The sequence below is a fragment of the Theropithecus gelada genome, chromosome 16 (genome assembly GCF_003255815.1).
Source record: "Theropithecus gelada isolate Dixy chromosome 16, Tgel_1.0, whole genome shotgun sequence".
Taxonomy (NCBI): Eukaryota; Metazoa; Chordata; class Mammalia; order Primates; family Cercopithecidae; genus Theropithecus; species Theropithecus gelada.
In genome coordinates this window covers 66,706,434-66,719,920 of record NC_037684.1, presented here as the reverse complement: position 1 = coordinate 66,719,920, position 13,487 = coordinate 66,706,434, and the positions used below count along the sequence as shown (strand labels likewise).

Genomic DNA, 13,487 nt, shown 5'->3' with positions numbered 1-13,487 from the left:
CCTCGTTGGCCTTGGCAATGAAGGTGGGTATATGAGATAACTGTAGGCTGCTCTATTTCAGCACTAAATAGGAAGACCCTAGGAACGGACAACAGAGAATCTGCCCAAATTCAGGGCTGGGGAGAAAGATACCCCCAGAGTCATCTCTATGAATGTGTGTATTGTCTGTATATAAATCTATAGACAATATAGGCAGCAAGTAAGATTTAAAAAAAGGAATTGAGAAAAAAGATTATATACTCTACGTATGGAAAGAACACACAATATACAGGACCTACCACAGAAAGATAGTTATCGCTCCTTAAAGCCATCCCTGACCACCTCGAATTGACATTCTTTCTTCTTCCTCTAAACGTTTCACCAGTTACTGGTGTACCTGACATGTGACATTTATTTCCATTATAGTCACTGACAGAATTTTAGAAAGGGACTCTGTAGGGATCACCCAGTAAAATTTAATCTCCACATTTTTAGATAAAGAAACTAATCCAGCAAGGTTTAATAGGGAGGTGAAAAACTAAGATGAGAATCAAAATATTCTGACATTTACCCTCTCTAACAGTGAATATTTATATTATCCTTCCAACTACACCTAATGTGTCTTAAAAACAGGGACTATGGCTTTTACTTATAAAAAATTGCAAGACTGCAATAAACATTACATATGTTTATAGTTGATGAAAAATTTATTTAAAACTACTTGTAATAAATCACTAAAGGTCAGTATAATCAACCAACCATTTACTGGCAACCACATGCTCTAAGGTTAGAGAACCTCATTTGGCCTTTTATAGAGTTATTTAAGCTTTTTATTTAAATAATAGGTTGAATTGGAGAAAAAAATGGAAAGAGTAGGTAAAAGAGGATATCCTTCATGAAACATGTCCTAAACTGTGTCTCTGCAGTTGCTGACAAGGCAGCCTATCTTCAGAGTCTGAACTCTGCAGACCTACTCAAAGCCCTCTGCTACCCCAGGGTCAAGGTTGGCAATGAGTATGTCACCAAAGGCCAGACTGTGCAGCAGGTAAGTACATGACCTCAATGAATCACACACATCTCAGGCCTTCATGGCATGTCTTCAACAACACCAACAAACATTATCTATGAAGGTGTACAATGCAGTGGGTGCTCTGGCCAAAGCCGTCTACGAGAAGATGTTCCTGTGGATGGTCACCCGCATCAACCAGCAGCTGGACACCAAGCAGCCCAGGCAGTACTTCATCGGGGTGTTGGACATTGCTGGCTTTGAGATCTTTGATGTGAGTTATCTTCATATTAATAAGAATTAAGAAGGAGGCAATTGTGGGCTTTGATGTATTATTATCATTATTCATTCACATTTATAGTGTCCATATTACTTGCCTCCAACACTGCACCTAGAACAAGGGTTATCTGCAAAATAGGAGGTAACATAATGTACTACTAATAATAGCTAACACTCATAGAGCCAGCAGTGTACACTGGGGACTTCAAAATGTTACCTTATTTAATCTTCAAAACAACCCAAGGAGTAGCTAATATTCCCCCAACTTATATAGAAGAAACTGAGATGCAGGGAAATCAAAACACTGGCTAAAGATCCCACAGGTGCATAAGACAAATCCAGGACAGCAACCCAGATCTACAGCAGTTGGTCCATACACAAGCCTTCTTCATAGAGGAGAAAAGGCCCAAAGGTAGAAGCCTAGAGACAGATGAGAGTCTGTCTCTCCTCTTCCAGATTCATCTTACACAAACTATTTTACCTCCAGGGCATTTATTTTATCACCATCTATAAAATAAGGGAGTAAATTATTACAAAGACTCTTTTGGATCTTCAACTGCTATACTCTATCAGGTCCCTGGTTTTACTCACCTGACAAGGGGGATTTGCTAAATGTCTGATATAAATAGAAGAGAAATTACCCTAACTATTTCACTTCATACATCAAGACCTTTATATTAAAGGTCTTAAGATCAGCTTTCCTTAATAATGTATCAGCCAAAGGTGAAAATGTGAACTTTATTTTGAATTGGAGAGTGGGAGTGGTAAAAGAAGTGAGGCTTACCAATAAACTCCTTTCCCTTTTACCTTTGAATCTAAACCATAACACAGGACCATGGTTGAACTTTTAATGTATACTCTTGCCCATGGAATCTTAGAGGAGAAAAGGTAAATTCTACCTGAACTCGTGTTCTAACATTGATATCTGGGACCCTAAACAATGCCTGGAATTCATGAGAAAGGCTCATGTGAATAATGATCTTTTTTTTCAGAGTCTCACTCTGCCGCCCAGTCTGGAGTGCAGTGGCGCGATCTCAGCTCACTGCAACCTCTGCCTCCCAGGTTCAAGCGATTCTCCTGCCTCAGCCTCCCAAGTAGCTGGGATTACAGACGCCCGCCACCATGCCCAGCTAATTTTTTTGTATTTTTAGTAGAGACAGGGTTTCACCATGTTGGCCAGGATGGTCTTGATCTCTTGACCTCATGATCCACCCACCCAGCCTCCCGAAGTGCTGGAATTACAGTTGTGAGACACCACGCCTGGCCAATGATCATTTTTTGAAGGAATAACAGTTTGAATTGCATCTCATTACTACATTCCACATTTTTTCAATAAAAGAATGTTTTCAGTAATGAATTTTACTACTATAAAAACTCATTTGATGTTGAAAATCTCTACTATTTTGTATAGTTCAACAGCCTGGAGCAGCTGTGCATCAACTTCACCAACGAGAAACTGCAACAGTTTTTCAACCACCACATGTTCGTGCTGGAGCAGGAGGAGTACAAGAAGGAAGGTATCGAGTGGACATTCATTGACTTCGGGATGGACCTGGCTGCCTGCATCGAGCTCATTGAGAAGGTCAGTTTGGTTTCCAAAGAAGGGCAGACTGCGAGGATCACTTTCCCAGAAATCTTAAGCAATTCTAGAAAGTATTACTGTAATCTAAAATGGTTTGTGATCTGAACAAACTGGAAAATTACTACTTAGAAGTGACTTCCTCTTTTTAACTTTTACATAAGAAAAATCTGATAGTGTTTACTTTGTTTTGTTCTAAACATTCTTATTCTGATACTGGATCAAATCCAACTTTAACGCAGCACTGAAAACTCTATTTGAGATGTTCTGCTTCACTGCAACTACTATCTTCATTAGTTCTTGATCTATCTACATTATGATCCATGATGTCCACAATAAAAATATTTTTCTATATAAAAATTAATGCACACATGATACAGTTAGTGCTTTCATGAAAGCTAATCTGTTCAAAGCCAAGAAGTCAAACTGCATATGCTACTTCATAATCTATTTTATTTATTTATTTTGTTAGTTAGTTAGTTATTCAGACAGGGTCTCACTCTGTTGCCCCGGCTGAAGTGCAGTGGTGCGATCACAGCTCACTGCAGCCTCAACCTTGAGGCTCAAGCAATCCTCTCACCTCCGTCTCCCGAGTAGCTGGGACCACTGGCATGTGCTTGGCTAATTTTTGAATTTTTTGTAGAGACAGTGTCTTGCCATGTTGCCCTAGCTGGTCTCGAACTCCTGAGTTCAAGTGATCCTCTTGTCTTGTCCTCCCAAAGTATTAGGATTACAGGCGTAAGCCACTGCACTCAGCCTATAATCTATTTTAAAGAAATTAAATACCCAAAATATCTTAAAGATAGTTTGGTTGTTTATACTGTTTAATTACTGCATAGAGTCAACATCGTAAGTCAGCAAGTTATTTTCATAGCAAAGAAAAACTCTGACAATAGATTTATTCACTGAATAGGAAAAAAGTGTGATAATACACAACATTTCAACATGCTGTGTTGAGGGAGTTTGTATCCAGCTATTCTTTTAATTGAAAGTAATGCTACAGATTGAATGTGAGAAGAATAGTGGAAAAGTCACTCTAGTGGTAACAAGGGACTTCTTTGAGCTGCGACCCTGGTTTATTTCAGACATATATTTAATCGGGGGTGCTCATAATTCAGTCAAATGATAGCCACCATGTCTCTATCTTTTGAGAGAAGTCAGGTTGACACCAATGTTACTTTTCTGAATTCAGCCACTGGGCATCTTCTCCATCCTGGAAGAGGAGTGCATGTTCCCCAAGGCAACAGACACCTCCTTCAAGAACAAGCTGTATGACCAGCACCTGGGCAAGTCTGCCAACTTCCAGAAGCCCAAGGTGGTCAAAGGCAAGGCCGAGGCCCACTTCTCTCTGATTCACTATGCTGGCACTGTGGACTACAACATTACTGGCTGGCTGGACAAGAACAAGGACCCCCTGAACGACACTGTGGTTGGGTTGTACCAGAAGTCTGCAATGAAGACTCTAGCCAGTCTCTTTTCCACGTATGCAAGCGCTGAAGCAGGTACTTTCTGTGTCCTTAATCTAAATTGAACCCATTCTCACAGAATGTTATAAATACATGTTCATATAAGCCTCTGGTATTCTATTCTTATTGATGGGTTTTCTTTTTACCTCAGATAGCGGCGCAAAGAAAGGTGCTAAGAAAAAGGGCTCTTCTTTCCAGACTGTGTCTGCCCTTTTCAGGGTAAAGTACAAATTTATTTTGAAATATCTACTCAGTTTCTATGAATTATCATAATTAGGGATTTAGAATACATTATGAAGGAATAAAATGTTAACAGGAACCACTTCAAATATCCGCTCTCGTTAGAGTATAGCCAAAGAAATACTACTCCTGTAGGAACGGATGCTTTACCCATTATTCCTTATTATGATTATCTAATGTATTCAGGATGGCCAAAATGTCCTTAGAAACTTTCTTATTATATAATGAAGCTGATTTCTAAAGAAGTGTAGTTAAACTTCAGAGCTGTCCCTGTGGAAGGCCATATTCTTATTCTACTAATGTTGCCCTTTGAAAATGTTCCTGAGTTCCTCTTTGAGAATGAGCTTCAGATATACTCTTTATGACATCTTTCACCGAAACATATCTTTGTCCTCTGAGGTGAATTTAATTTTTCCTTACAGCTGAAAATCATCTAAAGCCAAGCCCAGTGATTTAAATGGATCATTAAGATACGAAATATCTCTTGAGATTAAAGAATAATAGTTTCACTACAAGATAATGTGATTTTCCTATGTAGTTTAAAAACTGGTTCTTATATGTGGACTAATAATGGCTTTTTAATCTAAATGTATATGGCTAAGTCTCATTCTTTATAAAACTAAAATACAGACATGACATACGACCTATGATCTAAACAAGAAAACTACTCTTGTTCTTTTTCTTTCTCACAACCAATTTGCATTATCTTACCAAATAAGACTTCTGTTTTATCAACTTGTTTTCACACATGTTTTCAAAATTAGGAACTCACATTACTTATTTTCTTCATTTCCTAATGGTTAACTGAGATGTGGAAAAAAAAAAAAAAAATCTGCCTTCTTGGCCGGGCGCAGTGGCTCACGCCTGTAATCCCAGCACTTTGGGAGGCCGAGGCGGGCGGATCATGAGGTCAAGAGATCGAGACCAGCCTGGCCAATATGGTGAAACCCCGTCTTTACTAAAAATATAAAAATTAGCTGGGTGTAGTGGTGCACGCCTGTAATCCCAGCTACTCAGGAGGCTGAGGCAGAAGAATCACTTGAACCCGGGAGGCAGAGTTTGCAGTGGACTGACATTGCACCACTTACTCCAGCCTGGGCAACCAAGTGAGATTCTGTCAAAAAAAAAAAAAATCTGCCTTCTTAAGAGTACACCTAAGAATATTAAGAAATATTTGTATGAGTTTTCTATGGCTGATTAAAACATCATCTTCTGTCACAACTGATCTCTGTATTTCTGGAATAACTCCCCCCATATGCTTCAGACAGTAAATAGTCTCAGGTACCCAACACCCACCCACCCAAGGTTATATAGTTTTCACAATTTTATTTTATTTTGTTTTATTTTCGAGATGGAGTCTTGCTTTGTCACCCAGGCTGTAGTGCAGTGGAGCGATCTCAGTTCACTGCAACCTCCGCCTCCCAGGTTCAAGCAATGCTCCTGCCTCAGCCTCCCGAGTAGTTGAGATTACAGGTGCCCGCCACCACACCCGGCTAATTTTTGTATTTTTAGTAGAGACGGGGTTTCACCATGTTGGCCAGGTTGGTCTCAAACTCCTGACCTCGTGATCCGCCCGCCTCGGCCTCCCAAAGTGCTGGGATTACAGGCATGAGCCACCATGCCCAGCCAGTTTCACAGTTTTAGACTGTGCAAAAACCAAAACAAAACCAGAGGTTAAGAGGTCCCAGGGAATAATACACTCAAGGAAGGAAAGGCAAAAGTTAGGACAATTGCTAACTTAGGTTACCACTGTAAACTGCTACTGTGAAAATTATTAGCACTGAGAGAGACGAAAGAGACCCCACAAACAATCTCACCTATTCTCAGATAATGTCCAGAGAAACAAAAGGGATTTTATAGAGTCAGGTAGCTCATTAGTAGCATAGCAAGGCCATCACTTTTTGTCTTGTGATTCTCCGCTGAGAACCTTTCCTTGTGAATCACAAGGTTACTGAATTGCAATTTGTTTATGAGACAGATCCCTGGTGTTACAAAGGAATACCCTGGAGATGTGCATTCCTTCCAAGCACTTTGGCCTTCTTGTTATTTGGCAGGCTAGAACTCTTGAGACCCTCAAAATACAGAGCAACTGAAGCCTCACAGATGCATGCCTAGTAAAGGACTGTCAAGGTTCATTCCACACAATTACAAAAAAATGACCTGAAATAGAACTTTTTCATCAAGTTCTTTCTGTCTGGTTTTCTAGGAAAATCTAAATAAATTGATGACGAATCTGAGGAGCACACACCCTCACTTCGTACGGTGTATCATTCCCAATGAAACCAAAACTCCTGGTAAGACACAGAGAGTGAAATAACCAAACAGGCACAGGGTTGAACATCAAATGCCCAGGAATAAGTACTGTTCTATATTTTTAGGGGCAATGGAACATGAGCTTGTCCTGCACCAGCTGAGGTGTAACGGGGTGCTGGAAGGCATCCGCATCTGTAGGAAAGGATTCCCAAGCAGAATCTTATACGGTGATTTTAAACAAAGGTCAGTCTTCTTTGTTGTATTTCATTAATACCGTGAATATTTTACCATCTTAATTGTTGTCCTCTGTTCATTTTGTTTCATATATCCTCAGTATATATTAAAAAATTAAGAGGTCGAATAATATAGTCTTGTGGTAGTAGGATAATACAACAGGTTAGAAGGATAACAGGAAGCCGGCATGCAACAGAAAATCATATTGTTTTACTATCTGTCCTCAAAGGACAGTTGGATTTTCTTTTATTTCTACTCTCAGATTTTTGTTGATATTTCTTTTTGGTGTCATTTTTGTTGGCATGTGGTCACATTTTCCTAACCATTCCTTCTTTGTTTAACTGAGCAGATACAAGGTTTTAAATGCAAGTGCTATTCCAGAGGGACAGTTCATTGACAGCAAGAAGGCTTCTGAGAAACTTCTTGCTTCTATTGACATTGATCATACTCAATACAAATTTGGACATACCAAGGTATATTGTTATTTATTTACACCCGATCCAAGTACCTTCTGCCATTTCTGTGTCTCCTGCAGTACGGGGATGATTTGTGACTGTCTCTTTCTCCAGGTTTTCTTCAAAGCTGGCCTCCTGGGTCTTCTGGAAGAAATGAGAGATGAAAAATTGGCCCAGATTATAACAAGAACACAAGCTGTCTGTAGGGGATTCCTAATGAGGGTAGAATATCAGAAGATGTTGCAAAGGAGGTAACAACCATGCAGAATATCAGAGTTATAAGGTCCCTTAAGGACTATCAATCAGTCTTCTTCATTCATTAATTATTTCGTTTTGTGGCTAATAGTTCCTCTCACCCAATTCAGAACTCACTGCTACAACACAGCAGCCTTTGCTTCAGCTCTCACAATTGGATTCCCTTCAAAACTTCTCTCCTACCTCCAGCCATCTCACATACAGTCACAAGAATAGTTTGTAGTAAGCAGTATTTTCGTCAAGCCAGTTGCTTGCTTGCCTGCCAAGGCCCTCTCTATTTCCCACCTCATCTATCATTTCCAACCACATAGCCTTTTCCAGCCAGGCTAAACAATTTGTTTATCTACGATTCTCTCATTTGCTTATCTCCTTATCTCATCTCTCCCCTCATCCTAATTTATCTATTTACCAATTTAAAACTTTAATTTCCCCTTTCTGTAACCAACCTCACCCAGTTTGTCTACCCAACCCTACTGCATTCCCTCTACTCACACACACACTGTGCATTCATTTTTCTCATCTGTACTAATTCGGGCCTGCACTGGAAGTGTTCCTGAGTCTTTCCCATGTGTGAACGTTATGGTCTGTGTCAAGGTATCTGTTTTCACAGAGTTACAAGTCTTAAAAATTGGACCTATAGGCCGGGTGCAGTGGCTCACGCCTGTAATCCCAGCACTTTGGGAGGCCGAGACGGGTGGATCACAAGGTCAGGAGATCGAGACCATCCTGGCTAACACGGTGAAACCCCGTCTCTACTAAATATACAAAAAATTAGCTGGGCAAAGTGGTGGGTGCCTGTAGTCCCAGCTACTCTGAGGACTGCCAGCTAGGCTGAGGCAGGAGAATGGCATGAACCTGGGAGGCAGAGCTTGCAGTGAGCCGAGATCGCGCCACTGCACTCCAGCCTGGGCAATAGAGCAAGACTCCATCCCCCACCCAAAAAAAAAAAAAAAAAAATGGACCTATAGAGATGGAATTTCCATTTTAACAAGCTTGAAGAAACAGACACATTGCTACAAGGTAGTCAAACCTAGCCAGTCGATGGCTATAGTTTGCAGTAGGGGTACCTTTTATTACTATTTTTCACTTTATTTCAATAAAATAAATTTTAGAGCTCAACAGAGGCTGAATGCCTCGCAAATATTAACAATCCAATTAATCAGTTAAGACTGAGGCACTTGAAAGAATTTGAGATAAGCCAGTGTATTATCTGAAGAAGCTAGCAAAAAAAGTTTATAGAGTGGACAATTCAGTGTTGTTCAAAATAAGAGGAGCAACTTCAAGGAAGAGACGACAAACCATACGCTCAGTTTAGGTGGGAAATTCAGAAAACGACCTATGCCATTTCACAGTTCTCATCCGTATGTCCACAGACAGGCAGCACAATCAACATGCAATCGTCACGCCCACCTCAAATCACTAATACTGTCGTGTGTCAAATGGCATGTGCTGATCTTACATTCAAAATATTCACCCCTAAAGGCACTTTCTTTGCTACTTTGATAGGGACTGAGAACACAGTAGATCTGCTCAATATGAACAGCAATCAATTAGCAAAGTGGTTATACTGAGGGCTACTGACCATGAGTGTGAGCGTGAAAATGTGTGTATGTGTGTGTGTGTGTGTGTAAAGCCAGAATATAATATATAGAGAATGTGACATATTTATTTGTGAGGGGCATTCATTAAAAGGGAAATCTGTGTGTGATAAGTAACAATAACATTGCCTCTAATGGATCAGTCTACACTGATATTTTCACGTCATCGCAGAGAAGCACTTTTCTGCATCCAGTATAATGTCCGTGCCTTCATGAACGTCAAGCACTGGCCCTGGATGAAACTATTCTTCAAGATTAAGCCTCTCCTCAAGAGTGCAGAGACAGAGAAAGAGATGGCCACCATGAAGGAAGAATTCCAGAAAACGAAAGATGAACTTGCCAAGTCAGAGGCAAAAAGGAAGGAGCTAGAGGAAAAAATGGTCACTCTCTTAAAAGAGAAAAATGACCTGCAACTCCAGGTTCAATCTGTGAGTACTCCATATTCTGAATGCGTCATGTTACTGAAGCTTGTTTGAAATACACATATACTTTGGATTTATAAATGACCTCTACTTGAAAAAAAAATCTCAAGTTGCTGTTTTTAATACCTCATTTATCTTTCAATATTCTATAAGGAAGAAAAGCCACAATTATTTCCAAGTTACAACGGGAAAAGGAAAGATTGAAGAATTTGTTTAAATAATTATCACAACATTTAACAGCCATGAAGGAAGTAGCTTAAAGCCAACCCCCACAAGTCTCAGACAAATATTTTACCCCTTTACCTGGGCTACTTTAGCCCGGCATTAAAAGTACAGCCCTATTTTCTAAACGCAAGTCTATGAGATGTATTTAAATTCAAACTTATTTCTCTCTGTATCTCCTTTCCCCAACCCCCAAGATTTAGCACAATAAGTCCCCATTATATTCCATTTAAATGTTTTTTAAAACTCAAGAACAAAACGAACACTGGGAAATTAAAAAATATTCCCCAGGCCAAATAACCTAATAAATTAGGGACTGGACTGATCTTTATTTAAATATTTTCATTAGTCACTTATAAAAACTTTATTGAGCCATATAGTTTCTGAGAATTACACTTTCTCATATATTCTAAAATTCATTTTGATAATTATAGGAGGAGGGGAGAGGGCCACAAATGGGATGGACAAAGCAAATGTGGCATAACTTAGCAACTGGTGAATCTAGGTTCATAACATATCACTGTTCATTCTATTTTTTTTTTCCTAACTTGACATATGAGTTTGAAAATTTTCAAAATTTCAGGGGCTCAGCACAGACTTTCCACATTAACCAGATTTAGAAGGGAATAGGAAAACAAAACCAAACAAAAACACAAAAGCAGAAAGGGCTAAGAAGAGTTCATTGATCTTTCCTGAACTAAAACTGTCCTGGGCAGAAGAACCTCTAGCCTAGTCAATGGTACAATTCTCTGAAAATTATGTTGCAGTTTAAAGAACATTTCTGTTACACTGGGGAAATCTGAATATAGACTGTATATTAGATAATATTATTGTATCAGTGATAATATTTTCATTTGTAATAACAGCATTGTAGTTATATAGGAGAATGTTCATGTCCTTAGGAGCGACATGCTAAAATATCATATCTGCCATTTACTTTCAAATGATTTAGGACAGTGTATATGTGTGTGTGCGCATGTGCATATATGTGTCTATGTGTGTGTTTAGAGAGAGAAAAAAACAGTAAAATGCTAAAAATGTGAGGATTTAGGTAAACGGTATATGGCAATTTATTGTATTATTCATACGGCTATTCTGTAAGTTTAACAGTTTTCAAAATAAAAGTTAGGGTAAAAGTTCCAAAAAATAAAATTCATCTTAAGACTAATGGGTAATTCTTTAAATGGAAATGTAAATTTTCAACAATTATAGCACCATATGAACTATCAGGAAGGTATATTAAAACTATCAGGAAGGTATATTAGAACTATCAGGAAGGTATATCAGGAAGGTATATTTTTAGTATATTAAAAAATACTACATGGAAATGTATTTAAGTTATTTTTCTTCTTTTTCTTTTTTCAATACAGCCTAGCAATTAGTGGTTTGAGGGGGACAGGGAATGATCAAAACCAAAACTAACCAATTTAACTAAATCAAAATCTTTAAATATTACAGCTGAAAAGCTCTTGGCAATCATTTATTCGAAATATACATATGTGAATATATATAAATATATACATATATGAATATATATAAATATATACATATATGAATAAAAAGAATAAAGCAATTTGCCCAAAGTCATACATATGGAAGCAATATTGGGACAAGAACCCAGGCTTCCTTTTGCCTGATTTAGAGGTCTTTCCACTCTTCTACAAATTATTTTTTAAATAGACAATAGCTCCAATCCAGTAACTTCGCAAACTAGTTTGCTTCTAAAACTATAGTCTCACTTCCAATAAGCTGCATCTCTCCAGACTATGTAATAATGTTCGATTCAATTAAATTTATATTCATATGGAAACATTCAACAGACTTCAATAAAACACTATTATTTTTGTGCAAAAAAAACCAAGTTTCAAAATAAGTAACACTCTAAGTATCTGAATGAATCTCTCCATAGGAAGCAGATAGCTTGGCGGATGCAGAGGAAAGGTGTGAGCAACTGATTAAAAACAAAATCCAACTTGAGGCCAAAATCAAAGAGGTGACTGAGAGAGCTGAGGAGGAGGAAGAGATCAATGCTGAGCTGACAGCCAAGAAGAGGAAACTGGAGGATGAATGTTCAGAACTCAAGAAAGACATTGATGACCTTGAGCTGACACTGGCCAAGGTTGAGAAGGAGAAACACGCCACAGAGAACAAGGTAGCAATCATATTCTACAATACTGTATAGAGGTTCTGCCACCAACTAAATTGCTTTACAGGAGAAATAATCTCTTTCCTAACCTTTGTAGGTGAAAAATCTTACAGAAGAGATGGCAGGCCTGGATGAAACCATTGCAAAACTGTCCAAGGAGAAGAAGGCTCTCCAAGAGGCCCACCAACAGACCCTGGATGACCTGCAGGCAGAGGAGGACAAAGTCAACACCCTGGCCAAAGCTAAAACCAAGCTAGAACAGCAAGTGGATGATGTAAGCACATTTTAAATATCCCTTTGAAAGATTTTTTTTAAATATATACTTTCAATTTTTACCATATTTACTTTCTTATTAGCTTGAAGGGTCTCTGGAACAAGAAAAGAAGCTTCGAATGGATCTAGAAAGAGCAAAGAGGAAACTGGAGGGTGACCTCAAATTGGCCCAAGAATCCACAATGGATATAGAAAATGACAAACAGCAACTTGATGAAAAGCTTAAAAAGTAGGAGCTTTTTAGAAAAAAACTTCTATGTGATATCATCTTTCAATTCATACGAGTATTAATACGTCTTGTTCTTCTGTCTAAAGGAAAGAATTTGAAATTAGCGATTTGATAAGCAAAATTGAAGATGAGCAAGCTGTAGAAATTCAACTACAGAAGAAAATCAAAGAGTTGCAGGTGAGTCATCTCACCTCTAGTTTTTCTGCACACCAAAAAAACACTGAAGTTGAGATGAGTTTATGTTTATGTGCTCCTTTCATTCCCAGGCCCGCATTGAGGAGCTGGAGGAAGAAATCGAGGCAGAGCGGGCCTCCCGAGCCAAGGCAGAGAAGCAGCGCTCTGACCTCTCCCGGGAACTGGAGGAGATCAGCGAGAGGCTGGAAGAAGCCGGTGGGGCAACTTCTGCTCAGGTGGAATTGAACAAGAAGCGGGAGGCTGAGTTTCAGAAACTGCGCAGGGACCTGGAGGAGGCCACTCTGCAGCATGAAGCTATGGCGGCTGCTCTTCGGAAAAAGCACGCAGACAGTGTGGCTGAGCTTGGGGAGCAGATTGACAACCTGCAGCGGGTCAAACAGAAGCTGGAGAAGGAGAAGAGTGAGCTGAAGATGGAGATTGATGACCTTAGCAGTAACGCAGAGGCCATTTCCAAAGCCAAGGTACCCAATACTGTCTCTAAATGAAGGTAATCATCTATAAGAACACCCACTGTTCTCTATCACTAAACATTGTTTGCAGGCATTTTTCAGGACTACTTAAATATTTTCTAACCTAATATATCCCATTCTATGGTATTGTTTTAATGCTGGTTATGATCTATTAAGATGATTTCAAAATCCACTTTAAGCAAGTGT

The 13,487-nt window shown here is 39.0% G+C and overlaps 1 protein-coding gene across 3 annotated transcripts in view; it reads left to right on the top strand.

The window, feature by feature from the left end:
- The window catches only part of LOC112609511 (myosin-8), a 31,641-nt gene that overhangs the window by 8,117 nt on the left and 10,037 nt on the right, over window positions 1-13,487 (top strand). Inside the window, exons 12-26 of one of the 3 annotated variants that reach the window (XM_025362359.1) lie at window positions 906-1,024; window positions 1,110-1,259; window positions 2,676-2,846; window positions 4,036-4,345; window positions 4,461-4,528; window positions 6,756-6,843; window positions 6,928-7,045; window positions 7,386-7,509; window positions 7,606-7,742; window positions 9,517-9,772; window positions 11,898-12,140; window positions 12,232-12,408; window positions 12,491-12,636; window positions 12,723-12,813; window positions 12,903-13,292. In XM_025362359.1, coding sequence (XP_025218144.1) covers window positions 906-1,024; window positions 1,110-1,259; window positions 2,676-2,846; window positions 4,036-4,345; window positions 4,461-4,528; window positions 6,756-6,843; window positions 6,928-7,045; window positions 7,386-7,509; window positions 7,606-7,742; window positions 9,517-9,772; window positions 11,898-12,140; window positions 12,232-12,408; window positions 12,491-12,636; window positions 12,723-12,813; window positions 12,903-13,292 — 2,588 coding nt within the window. Of the gene's footprint in view, window positions 1-905; window positions 1,025-1,109; window positions 1,260-2,675; window positions 2,847-4,035; window positions 4,355-4,452; window positions 4,529-6,755; window positions 6,844-6,927; window positions 7,046-7,385; window positions 7,510-7,605; window positions 7,743-9,516; window positions 9,773-11,897; window positions 12,141-12,231; window positions 12,409-12,490; window positions 12,637-12,722; window positions 12,814-12,902; window positions 13,293-13,487 lie in introns of all 3 variants that reach the window. The other 2 variants (XM_025362361.1, XM_025362360.1) reach the window with 2 other exon arrangements.